Here is a 22115-nt window from a genome sequence, read left to right on the forward strand (position 1 = left end):
GGAGATTCCCAAACCTGAGCCATCCTTTGTAGGTGACAAATCTGAGGAATTGTCACAGATTGATGTGTCATTAGAGGAGGTTTTGGAATTAATTGAGAAACTTAACAGTAGCAAGTCACCGGGACCAGATGGCATTCACCCAAGAGTTCTGAAAGAACTCAAATGTGAAATTGCGGAACTATTAACTATGATTTGTAACCTGTCCTTTAAATCAGCTTCTGTACCCAATGACTGGAAGATAGCTAATGTAACGCCAATATTTAAGAAGGGCTCTAGAGGTGATCCTGGCAATTACAGACCTGTAAGTCTAACGTCAGTATCGAGCAAATTAATTGAAACAATAGTAAAGAATAAAATTGTCAGACACACAGAAGAACATAAATTGTTGCGCAAAAGTCAACATGGTTTCTGTAAAGGGAAATCATGTCTTACTAATCTATTGGAGTTCTTTGAAAGGGTCAACAAACATGTGGACAAGGGGGATCCAGTGGACATAGTGTACTTAGATTTCCAGAAAGCCTTAGATAAGGTCCCTTACCAAAGGCTCTTACATAAATTAAGTTGTCATGGGATAAGAGGGAAGATCCTTTCATGGATTGAGAACTGGTTAAAAGACAGGGAACAAAGGGTAGGAATAAATGGTAAATTTTCAGAATGGAGAGGGGTAACTAGTGGTGTTCCCCAAGGGTCTGTCCTAGGACCAATCCTAGTCAACTTATTCATAAATGATCTGGAGAAAGGGGTAAACTGTGAGGTGGCAAAGTTTGCAGATGATACTAAACTGCTCAAGATAGTTAAGACCAAAGCAGACTGTGAAGAACTTCAAAAAGATCTCACAAAACTAAGTGATTGGGCAACAAAATGGCAAATGAAATTTAATGTGGATAAATGTAAAGTAATGCACATTGGAAAAAATAACCCCAACTATACATACAGTATGATGGGGGCTAATTTAGCTACAACTAATCAGGAAAGAGATCTTGGCATCATCGTGGATAGTTGTCTGAAGACATCCACACAGTGTTCAGCGGCAGTCAAAAAAGTGAATAGGATGTTAGGAATCATTAAAAAAGGGATAGAGAATAAGATGGAGAATATCTTCTTGCCCTTATATAAATCCATGGTACGCCCACATCTTGAATACTGCGTACAGATGTGGTCTCCTCATCTCAAAAAGGATATATTGGCATTAGAAAAGGTTCAGAGAAGGGCAACTAAAATGATTAGGGGTTTGGAATGGGTCCCATATGAGGAGAGATTAAAGAGAATAGGACTTTTCAGCTTGGAAAAGAGGAGACTAAGGGGGGATATGATAGAGGTCTATAAAATCATGAGTGGTGTGGAGAAAGTGAATAAGGAAAAGTTAAAAGAAAAGGAGTACTTGTGGCACCTTAGAGACTAACCAATTTATTTGAGCATGAGCTTTCGTGAGCTACAGCTCACTTCATCGGATGCATACCGTGGAAACTGCAGCAGACTTTATATATACACAGACATCATAATCAAAAAGGCTGACAAAGGAGGTGCTGTTGTCATCATGAATAGGTCGGAATATGAACAAGAGGCTGCTCGGCAGCTCTCCAACACGAGTTTCTACAAGCCATTACTCTATGATCCCACTGAGAGTTACCAAAAGCAACTACAGCATTTGCTCAAGAAACTTCCTGAAAAAGCACAAGATCAAATCCGCACAGACACACCCCTGGAACCCCGACCTGGGATATTCTATCTACTACCCAAGATCCATAAACCTGGAAATCCTGGGCGCCCCATCATCTCAGGCATTGGCACCCTGACAGCAGGATTGTCTGGCTATGTAGACTCCCTCCTCAGGCCCTACGCTACCAGCACTCCCAGCTACCTTCGAGACACCACTGACTTCCTGAGGAAACTTCAATCCATCGGTGATCTTACTGATAACACCATCCTGGCCACTATGGATGTAGAAGCCCTCTACACCAACATTCCACACAAAGATGGACTACAAGCCGTCAAGAACACTATCCCCGATAATGTCACGGCTAACCTGGTGGCTGAACTTTGTGACTTTGTCCTTACCCATAACTATTTCACATTTGGGGACAATGTATACCTTCAGATCAGCGGCACTGCTATGGGTACCCGCATGGCCCCACAGTATGCCAACATTTTTATGGCTGATTTAGAACAACGCTTCCTCAGCTCTCGTCCCCTAAAGCCCCTACTCTACTTGCGCTATATTGATGACATCTTCATCATCTGGACCCATGGAAAAGAAGCCCTTGAGGAATTCCACCATGATTTCAACAATTTCCATCCCACCACCAACCTCAGCCTGGTCCAGTCCACACAAGAGATCCACTTCCTGGACACTACAGTGCTAATAAACAATGGTCACATAAACACCACCCTATACCGGAAACCTACTGACCGCTATTCCTACCTGCATGCCTCCAGCTTTCACCCTGACCACACCACACGATCCATCGTCTACAGCCAAGCTCTGCGATACAACCGCATTTGCTCCAACCCCTCAGACAGAGACAAACACCTACAAGATCTCTGTCAAGCTTTCTTACAACTACAATACCCACCTGCAGAAGTAAAGAAACAGATTGATAGAGCCAGAAGAGTTCCCAGAAGTTACCTACTACAGGACAGGCCTAACAAAGAAAATAACAGAATGCCACTAGCCGTCACCTTCAGCCCCCAACTAAAACCCCTCCAACGCATTATTAAGGATCTACAACCTATCCTAAAGGATGACCCAACACTCTCACAAATCTTGGGAGACAGGCCAGTCCTTGCCTACAGACAGCCCCGCAACCTGAAGCAAATACTCACCAACAACCACATACCACACAACAGAACCACTAACCCAGGAATTTATCCTTGCAACAAAGCCCGTTGCCAATTGTGCCCACATATCTATTCAGGGGACACCATCACAGGGCCTAATAACATCAGCCACACTATCAGAGGCTCGTTCACCTGCACATCCACCAATGTGATATATGCCATCATGTGCCAGCAATGCCCCTCTGCCATTTACATTGGTCAAACTGGACAGTCTCTACGTAAAAGAATAAATGGACACAAATCAGATGTCAAGAGTTATAACATTCATAAACCAGTCGGAGAACACTTCAATCTCTCTGGTCACGCAATCACAGACATGAAGGTCGCTATCTTAAAACAAAAAAACTTTAAATCCAGACTCCAGCGAGAAACTGCTGAATTGGAATTCATTTGCAAATTGGATACTATTAATTTAGGCTTAAATAGAGACTGGGAGTGGCTAAGTCATTATGCAAGGTAGCCTGTTTCCTCTTGTTTTTTCCTACCCCACCCCCAGATGTTCTGGTTTAACTTGGATTTAAACTTGGAGAGTGGTCAGTTTGGATGAGCTATTACCAGCAGGAGAGTGAGTTTGTGTGTGTATGGGGGTGGGGGGGATGTGAGAAAACCTGGATTTGTGCAGGAAATGGCCCAACTTGATTATCATGCACATTGTGTAAAGAGTTGTCACTTTGGATGGGATATCACCATCAGGAGAGTGAATTTGTGTGGGGGGGTGGAGGGTGAGAAAACCTGGATTTGTGCTGGAAATGGCCCACCTGATGATCACTTTAGATAAGCTATTACCAGCAGGACAGTGGGGTGGGAGGAGGTATTGTTTCATATTCTCTGTGTATATATAAAGTCTGCTGCAGTTTCCACGGTATGCATCCGATGAAGTGAGCTGTAGCTCACGAAAGCTCATGCTCAAATAAATTGGTTAGTCTCTAAGGTGCCACAAGTACTCCTTTTCTTTTTGCGAATACAGACTAACACGGCTGTTACTCTGAAACAAGGAAAAGTTATTTACTGGTTCCCATAATATAAGAAGTAGGGGCCACCAAATGAAATTAATGGGTAGCAGGTTTAAAACAAATAAAAGGAAGGTCTTCTTCACATGGTGCACAGTCAACCTGTGGAACTCCTGGCCTGAGGAGTTTGTGAAGGCTAGGACTATAACAGGGTTTAAAAGAGAACTAGATAAATTCATGGAGGTTAAGTCCATAAATGACTATTAGCCAGGATGGGTAAGGAATGGTGTCCCTAGCCTGTTTGTCAGAGGGTGGAGATGGATGGCAGGAAAGAGATCTGTATCATAGAATATCAGGGGTGGAAGGGACCTCTTGATCTCTGTTAGGTTCACTCTGTCTGGGGCACCTGGCATTGGCCACTGTCAGTAGACAGGATACTGGGCTGGATGGACCTTTGGTCTGACCCATTATGGCCGTTCTTATGGCACTATAGAATATTTTGATTAAAAGACTAGAATGATATAAAGTCAACATTGCATACATTAAATGGATTAAAAACTGGTTAAATGACAGGTCTCAAAATGTAATTGTAAATGGGGAATCGTCACTAAGCAGATGTGTTTCTAGTGGGATCCTGCAGCAATCAGTTCTTGGCCCTACACTGTTTAACTGTATTTGCACTGTATTTTTATCAATGACCTGGAAATAAATATAAAATCATCACTGATAAAGTTTGCAGGTGACACATAGATTGGAGGAGTGGTACATAATGAAGAGGACAGGTCACTGATACAGAGCAATATGTATCATTTGATAAGATGGACTCAGGAAAACAATTTGTGTTTTAATACAACCAAATGTAAGGTCATACATCTAGAAACAAAGAATGTAGGCCATGCTCACAGGATAGGGACTCAAGGGTCACGATGGAGCTCCCAGTGTGACATGGAGGCCAAAGGGGCTCATGTGATCCTTGGATGTATTTGGCACTGGTGCAACTGCTGCTGGAATTCTGTGACCAGTTCTGGTTGACAAATTGGAGAGGATTCAGAGAAGAGCCACAAGAATGATTAAAAAACTGAAAAACATGCCTTATAGGGAAAGACTCAAGGATCTTAATCTAGTTATCTTATCAAAGAGAAGGTTAAGGGGTGACTTGACCACAGTCTATAAGTATCTACAGGGGGAACAGAAATTTGATGATAAAGGGCTCTTTAATCTAGCAGAGAAAGTTACACAATGAACTAATGGCTGGAAGTTGGAATTAGTCAAATTCAGACTAGAAATAAGGTATGCACTTTTAATGGCCAGGGTAACTAATCATGGGAAGAATTTACCAAGGGTTGTGGTGGATTCTCTATCACTGGCAATTTAAGATTGGATGTTTTTCTAAAAGATCTGCTCTGGTTTGATCCCAGCTATGCGACTTGAAGCAGGAATTAATTCAGGGAAGTTCCGTGGCCTGTGCTATGCAGGAGGTCCGACCAGACAATCAAAATAGTCCCTTCTGGCCTTAAAATTTATGAATTCTCATTCAAAGCCAACAGCCTGAGAGATTTCCCAACATCCTGGCCAGACTCCCTCACAGGGTCTTGCTTCCCACTCAGGCTGTCAAGAGAGCAGGTCATTTGGTGAGATGGGGGTGGGGGAGTGAGATCCAGGGTATAGCTCAGCTCCAGCAGTGGTAGTAGGGTAGACAGCATCATCCATTGGGAAGAGAGTGGAGAAATTGTAGGGAGATAAGGCTGCACCCAAGGCCAGATCATGACCTACATGAGGTGGGGATGGCATGACCCATTGGGAGGAACGTGAGGGATGCTGAGGCTCCATTCCTGTCCTGAGTGATCCGTTCAGATGCACATAAGATGGTGAAAGAGGCCAGAGGGTGCATTGGGAAGTTGGAATGGTACAAAGGAGGGAGGTTAAGCACTGGAATGGGTTACCTAGTGAGGTGGTGGAATCTCCATCTGTCAGGGTTCCCTCCCCACTCTGAACTCTAGGGTACAGATGTGGGGACCCGGATGAAAGACCCCCTAAGCCTACTTCTACCAGCTTAGGTTAAAAACTTCCCCAAGGCACAAATTATTCCTTGTCCTTGGACAATATCGCTGCCACCACCAAGTGAGTTAGACAAAGATTTAGGAAAAGGACCACTTGGAGTTCCTGTTTCCCCAAAATATCCCCCCAAGCCCCTTCACCCCCTTTCCTGGGGAGGCTTGAGAGTAAACAAGGTGAACACAGACCAGACCCTTGAGTTTTTAGGACACTAAAACCCCAATCAGATTCTTAAAAACAGAACTTTATTATAAAGAAAAAAAAAGTAAAAGAAGCACCTCTGTAAAATCAGGATGGAAGGTAATTTTACAGGGTAATAAGATTTAAAACACAGAAGATTCCCTTCTAGGCAAAACTTTAAAGTTACAAAAAAGAGGGCTAAATCTTCTTCTTAGCATAGGAAAAATTCACAAACTAAAATAAAAGATATTCGAACACATTTCCTTGCTATTACTTACTATTTCTGTAATTTTAGATGTATCATTCAGTAGGAGCTGGATTAGTTGCTTGGTCTCTCTCTTTGTCTTGGAGAGAACAACAAAGAGAGCACAAACAAAAACCTTCCCCCCCCCCAGATTTGAAAGTATCTTCTTTCCCCATTGGTCCTTCTGGTCAGGTGCCAAGTAGCTTAATGGAACTGATTAATCCTTTACAGGTAAAGGAGGGATTTTATGCTACCCTTAGCTGTATGTTTATGACACCATCGTTAGAGGTTTTTAAGGTCTAGCTTGACAAAGCCCTGACTGGGATGATTTAGTTGGGGTTGATCCTGCTTTGAGCAGGAGGTTGGACTAGATGACCTCCTGAGGTCTCTTCCAACCCTAATCGTCTATGATTCTATGAAAGTGGCAGAGCCCTTCATACAGAGGGCCGTACAGAGACACTAGAGGTTGCATTGCTCAGCTGCATCTGAGGAACCAGCAGAGCCCTTGGGAAGAAGGGAGTCGGATGTTTGGGTGTGTAGGTTGAGGGACTTCATCAGAAAGCAGGAGTGTTTAAAACAGGTAGGGATGAGGGGAAGTTCATGGAGATGCCCAGGTAATGCAGGGCATGTGTGAGGCAGGAGATGTAAAAAGATGACATGTACAACCCCCAGAGGTAGTTTGGTGAGGGCATATGGGATGTTCCAGGTAGTGACAGCGTACTTGGCCTGTCAAGTGGTGTCCTCATGAGCCTAAACTGCAGGAATGAGGGGGTTTGAATTGCTTCCATAGTGTGGGGATGGATGTGGAAGAGCAGAGATGTAATTATAAATCATGTATACAGCATCAGAAATACACATGGTGCTTTACAGGACACAGGCACCTACAGGCTAAGAGCAGGCAAACAAACATTCAATAAAAAGGAGTACTTGTGGCACCTTAGAGACTAACAAATTTATTTGAGCATAAGCTTTCGTGAGCTACAGCTCACTTCATCGGATGAAGTAGCTCACTGTAGCTCATTACATCTCTGCTCTTCCACATCCATCCCCACACTATGGAAGCAATTAGTTCTTTTACTGAGCCATGGGGTTTACAGGTGGTCTCCATTCTCTCTCTGGGTGCACGTCACTATAGAGAATCACACCAGTATGAAGTGTGAGTAAAATGCTACCATTTCATGCTGCCTACTAGACAATATGTTTGATTGAAGTGTTTGGGAAATTTCACTTGAGACAAGAAGGCGGGTGCATAAACATTATTTTTTGCTTGAATGTCAGACTTCATATGAACTTGGGCTACACAGTGAAAAAACTAGGAAGTACAAGACACATATCTCTGAGGTAGAAATCTGGAACTAGAGAACTTGCTGGCATTGCTCTGCAGTTTAATTCTTGAGTATCTAGCGATAGCACTCAATACTGTATACTTGCGGGCAAATTACATGTGAGAGGCTGGGTGTGGGTGGAACCTGGAGGGGTGGCTGTTCACCAGCAAAGCACTATAAAAGGTGTCTCAGGCTGGAGAGCTGACAGGACACAGCTGTTTTGTACCCTGGGGAATGTCACAACCCTACCTACTTTTTTTTTATTCTATAAACATGAAGGTCTAATCTTCAACTGCAAACAAAAACTAATTTCTAGAAAGTTAAAGGGAAGTGATGAAAACATCAAGGTCTTTGTCACGCCTATTACTCCTCGCAGACAACAGTAAGCATAAGCTTTAGTTTTATTTTGGAAGTGTAGATTTAGTGCTGGTGAAAAATATTAACCTATTTGACTTTCCATGGGCTTAATTTGGCCCTTGAGCATATGACTTAATTTACAGTTTTTAAATCTGACTGTTATATGCAATGTTGTAGCTGTGTTGTTCCCAGGATATTAGAGAGACAAACTCCTTTATCCCAGATGGCCTGTCACCAGTGTGTGAACACAATCCCAAACCACTTCCACTTGGGCTAACCTAGTAACAGCAGGAGGCTGTCAGTCCATGGGCAGGTGGACTAACCCCTGGGGAAAATCTGACCCACACTTTGCCAGTGGGTTACACACATGTTGCTGGACCATAGCTCCAGCCTAAGCCATAGGCCTGGGCCCCGCGCCCCAGCTCCCGGAGTCAGGCGATCACACAAGAGTCCCAGCGCTCATTCACTGGACAGGAAGGGTCCAGTCCTCCCGACTGCAGGAACTCACTGAAAACGCGAACCAAGCAACACAGCTGCGAGCCAGGCTCGAGCCTGCAGCCGCCCAGGCCCCGCGCCCCGGGCTAGCAGCCCCGCCCCGCCCAGGCCCCGCGCCCCGGGCTAGCAGCCCCGCCCAGGCCCCGCGCCCCGGGCTAGCAGCCCCGCCCCGCCCAGGCCTCGGGGACAGGCCAACCCTCCACCCCACCTGCCCAGGCCCAACCCCGGGGGGTTTCTCGTGTACTCCCCTCGTCACGTGATATGGGAGCCTACTGGACATGCATCACGTGACCGGACCAGCCGCCAGACCCGCTCTCGCCACGTGACATAGGCGGCCGTGCGGGGGCGGGGGGGGGGGGTAAGCTGTGGCTTCAAGATGGCGGCGCGCAGGCCGGGGCCCGGCACCGCCGGGGGGAGCCTGTTGTTGAAGCTTTATTGTTCCTGCTGCTGCCGCGCCGCTCCCAATAAAGGTAACCATGGAAACGGCCGGGCCGGGCAGTAACAGCCACAGGGAGCCGGGCGGGGCCTCAGGGGAACGGGGCATTCCCGCCGCCTTTCTGCCCGGCCGCGGCCTGAGGGCTCCACCCCACGAGCCGAGGGACCCCCCCACGCCCCTGCTCCTCGAGCCGCGGTGGGGGCGGGCTTGTCCCTTATCACCCTCCCGCGCCCCGCGTGCCGGCTGAGGAGAGCCCCGGCGGGTGTGGGGCCCTCTGGCAGACGATGTCCTGCTGCAGTGAGAGCGAGCCGGGCCTTGCCTTGGAGGGGCCGCAGTGCTCGGGGGCCTCTTTCCCCGCTCGCTCCTCCCCGCCCGCGCAGCGGCGTCCCCGGGGCCAGGCCGTGGCCCTCCGCCGTGAGGCGGGGCGCGCCGGAGGCTCGGCTTCCAACCCAGACGCCGTTCCATGCCCGGAGGCGCTTTTGCGCTGCCCCGGTGCGCTCTGGGCCTTGGTGCCGGGTCTGGACCGCCCAGGCCTCTGGGGGACTCTGTTGAGAAGGTCCCTAGCGATTTTTCACATTTTAACTGAGAAAAATGGGATGGACATAATTAGCAAGGATCAGATTTTGTCATGGTTGTTTCTAGTAAAAGTCAGGGACAGATCCCGGAAGCCATGACCTGTCTGTGACTTTTGCTGCTGTGGCTCCCTGGTTCCCCCACCACCGTGGTGGCTGGGAGCTGTGGGGTTCCCGCTCTGCCCATGGCAGCTGGAGCCGTAGGGTGACCATATTTCCCCAAGAGAAAATGGGACACCCCAACCGCTCCCCCTCTGCGAGCCTGTCACCGTCCCTGGAACCCTGAGGAGGCCCCCTCAGGAATCTGTCACATGTCCCAGGAACTTTGCAGGGGCCCCCTGTTGCTGCTTGTCACTCCCTGCCGGGGCCCCACTGGCTGTCAGTCCCAGAGTCCTGCAATCCCTGGGGCTGGAGCAGAGAATGTCAGGGAGGTCTCTGGAAGTCAGGGATTCAGTGACTTCCATGACCTCTGTGACATAAACATAGCCTTAATAATTAGGGACATTCCCAGATCTCTTACTCTGGGCCCACGGCCCTGTCTGCTCTTCTAAAATGTTGAAAACCAGATTGTTGTATTTGTCTCATCTGACAACATGAACTGGCTTAAAAATTGCTGCACTGGTTGCTGGGCTTATAAAAATATTTTAAAACTACTTAGTGGGGTAGGAATTAAAATCCCAGTTGCTGTATGTGTGGAGTTCTTCCAAGGATTTCACAATTGTGCTCCAATTCTTAGAATGCTGTTAGGGTTCAGAATTATGCTGTACACTTTATTATGATGATCTCCTCATTCTTGAACATATATAAGGCACACTTAAGAAAGCTGAAAAGCCTGTCCTGCGCAGTCAGGTGTGCCCAACTAATGAGTGTTACTCAGATTCTTTCTTTGCAAGGTGGGGAGAGAGGTCACTTTATTTAGGTTGTTAAATACAATGTTTATTTAAGCAAATAAATTAGAATGTAAATTTATGAAGAAAAAAACTAAATATCTTCTTTAGTTACTTTTCAAGTATAATTTAATTCATGATCAAGGACCCAACTTATACTTGCATTAGGATGATGTATTTTATTTTTAAAATGTTATAGATATTTTCTCCTTTCTTTATGCATTTCTTTCATAGATTCCCACCCTTGGGTTTCAGAGTAACAGCCGTGTTAGTCTGTATTCACAAAAAGAAAAGGAGTACTTGTGGCACCTTAGAGACTAACCAGTTTATTTGAGCATGAGCTTTCGTGAGCTACAGCTCACTTCATCGGATGCATACCGTGGAAACTGCAGCAGACATTATATACACACAGAGATCATGAAACAATACCTCCTCCCACCCCACTGTCCTGCTGGTAATAGCTTATCTAAAGTGATCATCAAGTTGGGCCATTTCCAGCACAAATCCAGGTTCTCTCACCCTCCGTTCCCCCCCCGCCCAAACTCACTCTCCTGCTGGTAATAGCCCATCCAAAGTGACCACTCTCTTCACAATGTGTATGATAATCAAGGTGGGCCATTTCCAGCACACATCCAGGTTCTCCGTGAGGGGGTGAGAGAACCTGGATGTGTGCTGGAAATGGCCCACCTTGATTATCATACACATTGTGAAGAGAGTGGTCACTTTGGATGGGCTATCACCAGCAGGAGAGTGAGTTGGGGAGGACGGAGGGTGAGAGAACCTGGATTTGTGCTGGAAATGGCCCAACTTGATATCACTTTAAATAAGCTATTACCAGCAGGACAGTGGGGTGGGAGGAGGTATTGTTTCATGATCTCTGTGTGTATATAATGTCTGCTGCAGTTTCCACGGTATGCATCCGATGAAGTGAGCTGTAGCTCACGAAAGCTCATGCTCAAATAAATTGGTTAGTCTCTAAGGTGCCACAAGTACTCCTTTTCTTTTCACCCTTGGGTTGTACATATCCCTCCCCATATAAGCTTGTGATCTGGAAAGCAGTAGCCAGTAGCGACTGCATTTATGCCTTCATATCTCTGGTGTTACAAAAATAAAAAATGAGGGTTTATAAAGAGCCATGGTCCTTAACCATCTCCCAGTTCTTTTTGCGTACCATAAAATCAGAACCCTTGCTAATCCCAATAATCTCTGCTTTGTTAGCCATCTTTAGTGCTGTTTTAGCTAGTGGGAGGAAGGAATGGGCTTACGTTTAAGGCACTAGACTGGGATGCCACAGGCTTCATGTGTGACTTTGGGGATGTCACATGGGGCAGATTTTGTGGGGAAAAAAAAAAAGTTCAGCATCCAAAAGCTTCCATTTGGACAATCAGATAAATGGCCAGATTTTCAGAAAGAGTTAATTTCCCATTTGGGCACTGTTCTCAAAGGGAGCTGATGAATATGAAGTATTTTTGGAAATTTGGCCCTTAATTGCTGTGTGCTTCAGCTTCCTATTTGTAAAATGGAAATAGTAGTATTTCCAACTACAGAGGGGAATTGTGAGGATACATTCATTAATGACTGTGATGGTGGCCTTATCAGTACCTAAAGAGAGAGATTTTAGGGTATAAAATCTTAGAAAATGTCTCCATGGCCAATGCAGAGAAGACAACCAGCTGTGAATCCTCTGAGGCCAAGATGCTTCTCTTGGGGATAAGTACTCCTGGGGGAATTCTGCAACAAAAAATTAAAAATTCTGCTCACAATATTTCAAAATTCCGCATATTTTTTTGTCAAAATAACACAATATAATCACACCACTTTCAATTATTTTGGTCATTTATTTCAAAATACCTGTCAGCAAGTATGTCTGTAACGATACAGACAACAACAAAGATTCAGGAAATGTTTTCTGACAAATAGATTCCTTACTAGACATATTAATACAGAACTCTCAGTAATAATTCATTTAAACTACAATACAGAATCGTATTTCCCGCACTCCTCAGAAGCAGTGTAAAGGCTTGGGGGAGTCAGGGGTAACAGAGGAGATGAGGGAGATGGAAGTAAATTGCTGGGAAGGAGCCTGAATGTGAACTTGGAGGGTTGCTGGGTATAGGTGGGAAAAGTATGGAACAGGTTTTTTGGGGGGTGGGGAGGGATTGTTAGGGAGTTCTGCCATGCGGACCCTGGGTGATCCCTAGCTTCTCTCATTCAGTCAAGAACATCTGCCCCCTGTCCAAATGTGTCCCTCCACCCCCTGTCCAAATGTGTCCCTGCACCCTCACTCAGACACCCACTTCCCCATCCCCATGTGGTCCTGCACCCCTCCCCCTGACCCTGTGTGGCTCTATACCCCTTCCCCCCATCACCATGTGTCTCTGTGCCCCCACCCAGACACTCCCCTGTCCCTATGTGTCCCTGTACCCCTCCTCCTGTTCCCATGTATCTCTGTGCCTCCACTCAGCCACCCCCATCCCTACATAGCTCTGCACCTTCCTCCCCACTGTGGACCTGTGCCTCCACTCCCATTCAGCTCCTGCCCCAGTCTTTCTTCCCCCACTAGCCCTTATGAGCCCCTGTCTGATCCCTCTCCCCCCCCCCCCCCCCGCAGCCTAAGCTGTCTGTCTCCCCATAGCCCCTGTCTCCTGACGTGGCCTGACAGGCGCTGCAAAGAAGGCAGGTTCTTTCTCTTCCCTAGCTGGCCTGGAGCTGCTGCTTTGTTCTATCACCACAGCGCCCTCTGGTGGGTAAAAGGCAGAACTGAAGCAACATTTTGGGAGAAGCTTTTTTCTGCACAATAAATTAAAAATATGCATGTCTCAATAATTATGCACACGCACAGTAGCACAGAATTCCCCCAGGAGTAGATAAGGGAGTCTCACGTACTGATCCATCTGGTCCCATCCCACTTCTCTTCTATTAGCTGGACATGCTGGTTGTTGTGAAGTTGCTTATGAGAGCAGAGCAGCTGGTATTGCTTTTATAGAGCAGTACTGAGGGATTTGTTTTGGAATAGAATAATTCTATGGACTTTACAAACAAATTTGAGGAAAATAGGCACCATTTTGGGCTGACCATTCTTATACCATGTCCTTCCAAAAGGTTTTCCTTTAGAAGACTTTCAGTGAGGATCATTATGGACTGCTTCATGCCCTGTCTGATATCCGTCTCTGTCAAGGCTAATTCCCCACTCTGGCACTTGGAGTACAGAAGGTAGGGGGGCCTGCAAGGATTCTAAAAATTAATACTGGCCACTCCAGGCTTGTATTAAACTCCCAAGGTTACAGCTTTTCTCTGACCTTGGATTGGTAGATGCTGCCACCACCCAAGTGCAGAACCCCTTTGAGAACCAAGGAAGGCGCACTCGAGAATTCCTTCCAGTGGGGTACCCTAAAGCCCTTTCACACATACACCCCCCTCCAGGAAAGAGCTGAGAAAGAAAGAAAGAAAAAAGGAAATCAGCTGTTGCCACCAGCTAATTAAACAATGTGTACACAAACCTCTTAAGACACAAAAATCCAATTCTGTTCTTAAAAAAGGTAAATTTTATTAATAAGAAAGAAAATACAGCTGGAAACTTAAGTTACTGCTAGATTTTAAAAGAGCAACTACAAGAATTAAGCACCAAGAATCGCTTTTCTTGAGGTCCAGCTTAAAGGTTATAGGCAAAACAAAAACACTTGGGGTTAGCACAGAGTTGTCCACAAGCCATAACGAAATAAATAGGATAAACCAAATTGCGTCTTCCTAGACATTTCCTGACCTACTTACATATCTGGGGTTTTAAATGAGTAGTTTCTAGGTATGATACTGATGATTTTTTCATACCTGGCCCAAGCTTCTTATAGCATAGCTGTTGCCCTGTCTTTCTCTCCCCGGGGGAACAACAACAGACGGACAAAAGGGGAGTTTTTTTTCAATTTTAAAAAGTTCTAGTCTTCCCATTGGCTCTTTTGGCCAGGTGCCCACTCACTTCCTTTTACCTATCCATAGCAGTGAGACTTTTTAACCCTTTACAGGTAGAGCAATTAGAAAACAGCTACTAAGAGCGATTTTATAGCTACTAGCTGGCTGGGTGCCCATAAAAGAGAGCTACTCCCACCCCCTTTCATTTATCACAGTCTCACTGGAAGAGTATGTTCTGTGCTTTATTGAAAGCAGACTGGCACAAAGGAGCTGGTCAAAACAGTGTAAACACCACAGTGAATTACAGTGTGGAATCTATATGTGTGACGTAAACATGAACAGAAATTGAAATCTGCAACTGGCATCATGTATGTATTGCAGGTGTTACTGAAAACCTGTATAATCTCAGTATTTCTCTCAGCATTTTTGGGCACAATGAGGCATGCTAGGAACAGAGTTTCAAAGCAGACTTTCTTTCAGAGTAGCAGTCGTGTTAGTCTGTATCCGCAAAAAGAAAAGGAGTACTTGTGGCACCTTAAAGACTAACAAATTTATTTGAACATAAGCTTTCGTGAGCGACAGCTCCGATGAACTGAGCTGTAGCTCACGAAAGCTTATGCTCAAATAAATTTGTTAGTCTCTAAGGTGCCACAAGTACTCCTTTTCTTAAAGCAGACTTTGACTTTGTTTTTTGTTTTTTAGATTTCGACCGGACTTCCATGATTGTAATTTTGTACTTTGATTAGGGCTACAGTGTTCCAAGTAGGATAGATGGCAACCCTTGCTTCAAAGGATAATGGAAAACTCACTGTGAAGAGCTGGGACATACCAATTTGTTTTTCAATCTATTTTATTTCCATTCAAAGCATCAGTGCAGACAGATAGCCTAGGAAAACAAGCAATGCTTTGGCTGTATTCTGCCACGTTTAGAGATTGAGGAAGACTGAATATAGTCAAAGTGTTGCTTGTTTTCCTCTATCTGTCTGCACTGATGCTTTGAACTGAAATAAAAATAGATTGAAAAACAAATTGGTATGCTCTGGCTCATCATACTGAGTTTTGCATTATCCTCTGGGAGCATTGCCTGCTCCTGCACTTTGGATCACCCAAGAGGAAGGTAATGACCCCTCAGTTTCTTTCAACTCTTCAAAAGACTGTCACTTTTGGTGGGAGAGGAAAGATAATCCATTCATGTATGTGATGTTCTGGCTTTCCAATAACCCTTTTTCTAAGGTCATCATCTTGATAACAAGAAGACAGGAAACTGGTAACATGCACACAAAAAAGTATTTAAATTCTGAGTTAAGACAGTCACTCTGTCCTTAACTCTCACATTTACACAGCATTTGATATGGAGCCTCGCTCACTTTTCAGAGACTGCTGCAATGGCCAAGGGACAGCACAGTGAAAGAATGTGACGGAACGAACGTCGGCTTTATGTTCACTTGTGTTTATTGGTTTAGATGAGAACCTTTAAAAACATGATTTGAGCAGGTGCAACATGGGCATTGACAAGGCAAGCTCACCTCTCACGGAGAGCAGTCATCTTAGGAGAGAGAAGGACGTTTGCCCCAATGACCAATTCAGGGCTTAGCTACTGTAAGCAGAGTGCAAACAAGGGGCCCAACTAGTGACGACCGTGATAGGATATTTCATGATGCGGGCTTTAGACTCATCAGCTGTCAGACCGAAGTGACTTTTATTTATAGCTGGCAGGCTGGATTATTCTCTTTGCTGATCAGTAAACCTTCATTTTATGTACTTTGCATGCTTTGTAATTTCCTATAAGCTTGAATATAAAATATTTTCCCGTAATGTTCTTACACTCAGAGTGTTTAACAGCATTCCCTTGTTTAGCCCCTTATTAGGCAATATTATCTTCTTTTGCACATTGCTTTTATCACCAGTGTCTGCATTGTCCAGGTCTGGCAATAGCATTTGTTAGCAAAGTTCTGTCAGCGGGGGGAGCCCACAACTGTGAATCTGTAGATTGTTAGTCACTTTGGTTCTAATAATCTTTAAACACAATGTTTAAAGCAGGTTTTGGTATTTTTATCGGTATCAGCAGAGGTGTTGGTCAGAACTTTATATATGTTAGTTATGGCAGTGCCAAGGATATGAGATCTTCATGAGTACAATGGCACTGGCCCTCTGACAATCCCTGATGTTAACAGCTTTCTAATGGCATGAGAGCACTAGGTACTCCTGAGGGAATTCTGTGCCAAAAAATTAAAAATTCTGTGCACAATATTTTAAAATTATGCAAAATTCTGCAGATTTTATTGGTCAGTAAATGAACATGGAGGCTCCAGCAGTGGGGAGCACAGGCCATTGGCTGCATGGAGGTGGGAGATAACCCTGTAGTTCCCCCTCTCCACTCCAGAAGGATGGGGACTTGGCAATGAGGCCGTACCTGACCCTGACACAGCACAAGGTCCTGCCCATTCACGCCAGGTGTACCAGGTATGGGCAGGCAGGCTTAGCCCAGCAGGATCCAAATGTAGAGGGACGTAGTGGGGGGGATCCAGGTGTAGGGTGAGAGGGTTCTGTGTGGAGAAATCTGGGTGTGGAAGGCTTGGCGACAGGTCCAGGGGGGATCTGGATGCACAGGGGCTTGGTGAGAGGTTCCAGATGCAGGGGCAATGGGACTCTGCCAGGGGGTCTAGGTGAAGGTGGTTGGGGCTCAGCAGGAGGGGTTCAGGGTTTGGGGGGCTCTAGGTGTAGGGGTTCAGTGTAGGGAGGGGGTCCAGGTACTGGGGGAGTGGGGCTTGGTGGGGTGGGGAAGTTCTATATGCTTGTGTTATACAGAATGTCAGACTGGATGATTGCATTTGTCCCTTTTGGCCTTGGAATCTGTGAAAATGGTCCTCAGTTCCCCTCCAAGGCAGCAAGCTCCCTGGATGAGAAGGCATGAAATGGCCTGCTTTTCCTCATATGGTTCTTCCTCTCTTGATCCATGAAGAAAGATTATAATTGGGGGGCTAACTCAGTTCAGCAAGTGTCTTGGCCTTCTCTCCAGGAGACTCCCTCGCACAGCCCCTTCTTTTGTTTAGATTGCCATGGAGTAGCATTGAAAATGAACAGAGGCAGCTTTCTGATCAGAAGAGGAACAATGTTCAGATGGCTCCCATGCCCCAGAGGAACCAACAACTGCACAGCTAAGCTGTGCTGTACAGAGGGTTTGAAATCCCTAAAGAAGTGAGCTCTCAAATCCTTGAGCTTGGCTCAGAAGTGGCCTCAGCGATTCAGGCTGAAAAAACAATAAAATTGCCTTTTCCTTTCAAGCAGGGATGGCAAGAGGCACAAAGAGAACATGCTGTCAGTGCTTAGTAGATAAATAACAAGTAATAATGATGACCTGAAAATATTCCCTGTACAGCCCAGGCAGTAAGCCAGCTTTCCCAAAAGTCATCCATAAAGTGTCTAGAAGCTGAAACCAGACAAATTCAAATTAGGATGAAGACACACATTTTAACAGTGAGTGTAATAAACCATTGGAAAAAACTACCTAAGGAAGAGGTAGATTCTCCATCTCTTGATGTCCTTAAGTCAAAACTAGACACCTTTCTTGAAGATATGCTTTATCCAAACATAAGTTATTGGGCTCAATCCAGAGGTAGCTGAGTGAAATTTAATGGCCTGTGATATACAGGTCAGACTAGATGATATAATGGTCCCCTTTGGCCTTAAACGTTATGAATAAAAGATATGTAATCTGCCCAGGGAGCTTATGCATCTTGGACAACAGTCCTGAGGTTGAACATAGCAGTCACCTTTAGTGTAAAGAAAATGTCCATTCTCTTTGGGATCTCAGTGGCTCTTTAGGACTCTGCAAGTGGATGACTGCAAAAGGGGCTATGACTTAGTGGCTCAGAAGCACTGGCAGCCATGGTCTATGACCCTCTGCTTCAATGTTGTCTGTCTTGGAGAAGGGGCAGGGGCCTCTGAGGCTGGTCTTGGATTTCTTGTATAATGTCTTGACCCTGCAACCTTATCTTCACTACTCCTGACCATTAGCATGGTGGGAAGAAGACTCTGGCTTCAGCCTTGGCACTGTGACGTTGAAGCAAACAGGTGGAGGAGACTGACACTTTGGAAAAGATTTTGAGGATGGGGCTGAGTAGAGAACTCTTCTTCCAGGACATAGATGCTCCCTATTCTCCTTTCACAGGGAATATCCCTTCTTTTATTCCACACCAATCATGATCAAATCCCATTTCAGATACTAGAGATTCTTCAGCTCTAGGCAAGCAGCAGCTGGGGAAATGCTGCTGATACATTGAATCTGGGAAGAAAAATGCGCCTCCTTCTCCTCTCACATATGCCAGTGTAATTCCACTGGTGTGAGTTGTTACTCCTGATTTACAGTATTGTGGGAGGATAATTGAGCACATATGTTTAGTAAACCTGAGCCTAGGTAGCCGATCTGGCACTTCCCACGCAATGGAGAAGAGTTACAGACAACCAGTGGTAATAGTGACACACCTAAGCCATGTCTACCTTTGATCCAGGGAACCAGAAGGTTGAGCTGTTCAGTGTTCAGATTTATACATATTCAGGGAAAGGAGCCTCTATGCTGTACTCTGGGCATTCCTTGACGCATTTTGAAAATGCATTTATTTCCCCGGCCCTCCTGCATCTTGAGTAGCTCAAAAGCTTGTCTCTCTCACCAACCGAAGTTGGTCCAACAAAAGATATTACCTCCCCTACCCTGTCTCTCTACTATCCTGGGAGCAACACAGCTACAACAGAACTGCAGACAACTCTGTCAGTGAGTCATGCTGAACCCTAAAATGTCTGAGTCAATGTGAAGCGATGGAAACCACTACAAGCATGGTTGAGAGCTCTCCAATCATCACTACGATTCGGCGTCTGTTCTCATATGTACTGGTATTCTGAGGCACATGACATTATGAATTGCACCCGTTTGACAGAATGGGCGTTCATCACCAGGCAACTGAAGACATCGGTGTGGGGTCCACAATGGGAGTTAGGTGCCTAGAAAATCACAGGAACAACACTGCAATCCACAAAGCCTGAGTTCTCACTACAAAGAATGGGGAGAGCTGGGCGCTTAATAATGTGATCCACAAAAGCCAGCACACTAGGCAGGGAGCCACGTAAGCTAGCCAGTGGAAGATGATGAGCAGAGGAGTGTGTCCTAAGCCCTTCCCCAAGTCTGGGCTACAGAGATGTGCCTATTTCTGAGAGCAATATACAAATGGGAGCTCCTCTGCTGGAGTCAGGTGGCTTAGGCACCTAATGGGTTTCTTGTGGGAATGAGTTAGGTGCCTGACTTGCTCCACAGAAAACAGGGTGGGAGTGTAGCTGCTGCCCACCATATAACTTTTAGCCTAGTGATTAGAACACTTACCTGAGATATGGGAGATCCATGCTCAATTTCTCCTCTGCCAGAGGAGAAGAAAGGATTTGAATAGGGGACTTCCACCTCTCAGGAGTGTGTGTTAACCACTGAGATATAGGATATTCTGATATGGGGCTCCCTTGGTGCCTCCTGTTGAAGCTGCTCCACTGTGTATCAATAATTAAAGAATCATTGGGCCAAAAAGTAAGAGAGATATTGACTTTATAGTCAAATGGTAGGGCACTCACCTTGGAGGTGGGAGATCCAGGGTCTAATCCCTCTGCTTCAATAATGTTTTAATTATTTCTCCAAAATGGAATGCTTCTCTTCCCCAGTATGTGGATCGCTCTGGGGTTTAGGCAGGAAATAGGCATCTGGATGCCTACAATGAGGCAGTAGTGCACATGCTCACAGGCAGAAACATAGGCATCTAGGGAGCTTTTACAGTGGAAATTTAGGTGCTGAGACAGTTTAGGTGCCTGCAGTTGTTCAGTGGGAGTTTTGTGGACCACAGTGAAGCCTAAAATTGAGATTTGGGTGCTAAAGTACCTTTGTGAATCTGGGCCATAGTTTATATCTTTACAGTGTCAAAGATGCTGCACAACAGGCCTCCCACTTGCATTTCTTATCAAGGAGGCAGTAGCTAACACTAGACTCCTCACACCTTAATAATTCTGTGACTTCTGAGCCCCTTTACACTGTTGGTAAGTATTTCATAGGTGTGCTTTTCAGGAGTGAAATTCACCTGTGTGGAGTGGCCCAGCAAAAGTCATGTATGCCTTCAGGCTTGCTTGAGCTCCCAAGACAAGATTTAATGGGACTCGGGTGGTGCATAGGTTTTGTGTGGGCCCTCTGCATGTGGCTAACTTCACCCTATGAGAAGATCCCTGCAAGATGTCGTGTGTAATGTTCAGATGGTGGGCATAACCAGTTTTCACTAGAACTCTCTTCTCTGCACTTGTGCTATTTCTCTGCCAAATTTAAACTCTGAGCAGTTATGAGTTAAAAGCAGATTTAAAAAAGAAGTCACAAGACTGTTTTTATGTTGGGGAAAAATGTGATTTTGTTTGTATTGTCTGTTCATTCTCCCCATTCTTAAATATACCTTAATTATGGTGGCCATTCCTTAGAAAATTAATGAAAATTTTAAACAAAAACAGGAAGGTTTTTTAGCTGTTTCTTTACACCTTGCTATTGGCTGAGTAAAGTGCTAACAAGGTATTTTGTTTTATCTGTAGCTGGTTCGCATTAAAGCAGTGTTGCATCTGAAGGAGGAAGAGGCCAGTAGACCACTGGAGCAATGGAGCTTCCCAATTACAGCAGGCAGTTTCTACAGCAGCTTTACACGCTCTGCAAAGAGCAGCAGTTCTGTGACTGCACCATCTTCATTGGGACTGTGCACTTCAGAGCACACAAGCTTGTGCTGGCTGCTGCCAGTCTGCTCTTTAAGTCCTTGCTGGATAGCACAGACACCATCTCCATTGATGCTTCTGTGGTGGCTCCTGATGAGTTTGCTCTTCTGCTAGAAATGGTGTATACCGGCAAGCTACCACTTGGCAAACATAACTTTACCAAAGTTATCTCTGTGGCTGACAGTCTGCAGATGTTTGATGTGGCTGTTAGTTGCAAAAACCTTCTCAGTGACCTCATCAACTGCTCCACTCAGAATCAGGTAGTGAGGGACAGCTCCATTCAGACAGTAGATTCATCCAGAAATAATATTGACGCTAATGAGCTACCCCAGACTGAAAACCCTCCTGCTGAAGATGCTACAGATGCTCAGCTTCCTGAAAAGGCTTCAACTTCTGTTGGCTCTGAAGAACCTGAAATGGAGACAGTCACTTCCACCACAGCACAAGAAATTACTGTGACTCACGCCTTGGGCCATGAGGAGATTCTGGAGGAGGAAACCCCAATGGATTCAAAATCCCGCAACGAGGATTCAAATGCCCATGCTGACCACCATTCCCCTTCCAGGCAGGACAGCTGTGAGGAAGGGGAGGTTACTGAGCCCGTGAAGAAGAAAGGAAAAATTGGTGATCCAGGTGAGCAGTTGGGACTCCAGTCACAACCCTGTCTTTCAGCAATTTGCAACTGAGCTCCTTAATTGGTTCCTTGTGTCTGGGTGGGTGGGTGGGGTTAGTTTGGCATGTGTTCCCCTGCTAATGCCTAACTCTGAAACAAGGGTCCCCTTCTAAGAATTCAGTGGATGCCCTCTTCTCCTTTGAACCCAAACAGATCCCTTCTTGCCTTGGGCGTTACAAAGTCTGCTTCCTGATGTACTGTTGTTATTTCACCTGAGCTGCTGTGAGCAAAGCCTGTTCTGCCTATATGTGGACTTCTGCATCTGACATACAGTAGAATCCATTTTTGGTGCAGAGGAAGGGAGGTGGGTAAGGCAATCTGCAGAGCAATAGGTGACCACATAAGTCTGCTAATAGTACTTTTAGCCTTTAAACTTCTGTTCACCATGGGAGGAAATAAAGGTTGCATTTTAAGTAAATG

General features: G+C 45.5%; 1 protein-coding gene across 5 annotated transcripts in view; it reads left to right on the forward strand.

Moving 5' to 3' along the window:
* The first annotated feature begins 8797 nt into the window (after nt 1-8797).
* ZBTB40 (zinc finger and BTB domain containing 40) overlaps nt 8798-22115 on the forward strand; it is a 76878-nt gene continuing 63560 nt past the window's right edge. For all 5 annotated transcript variants that reach the window (XM_073317231.1, XM_073317234.1, XM_073317236.1 and 2 more), the window contains exons 1-2: nt 8798-8914; nt 20849-21655. In XM_073317231.1, coding sequence (XP_073173332.1) covers nt 20911-21655 — 745 coding nt within the window. In that variant the 5' untranslated portion in view covers nt 8798-8914; nt 20849-20910. The remainder of the gene's footprint in view (nt 8915-20848; nt 21656-22115) is intronic.

This window comes from Lepidochelys kempii, chromosome 18 (assembly GCF_965140265.1).
Source record: "Lepidochelys kempii isolate rLepKem1 chromosome 18, rLepKem1.hap2, whole genome shotgun sequence".
NCBI lineage: Eukaryota > Metazoa > Chordata > Testudines > Cheloniidae > Lepidochelys > Lepidochelys kempii.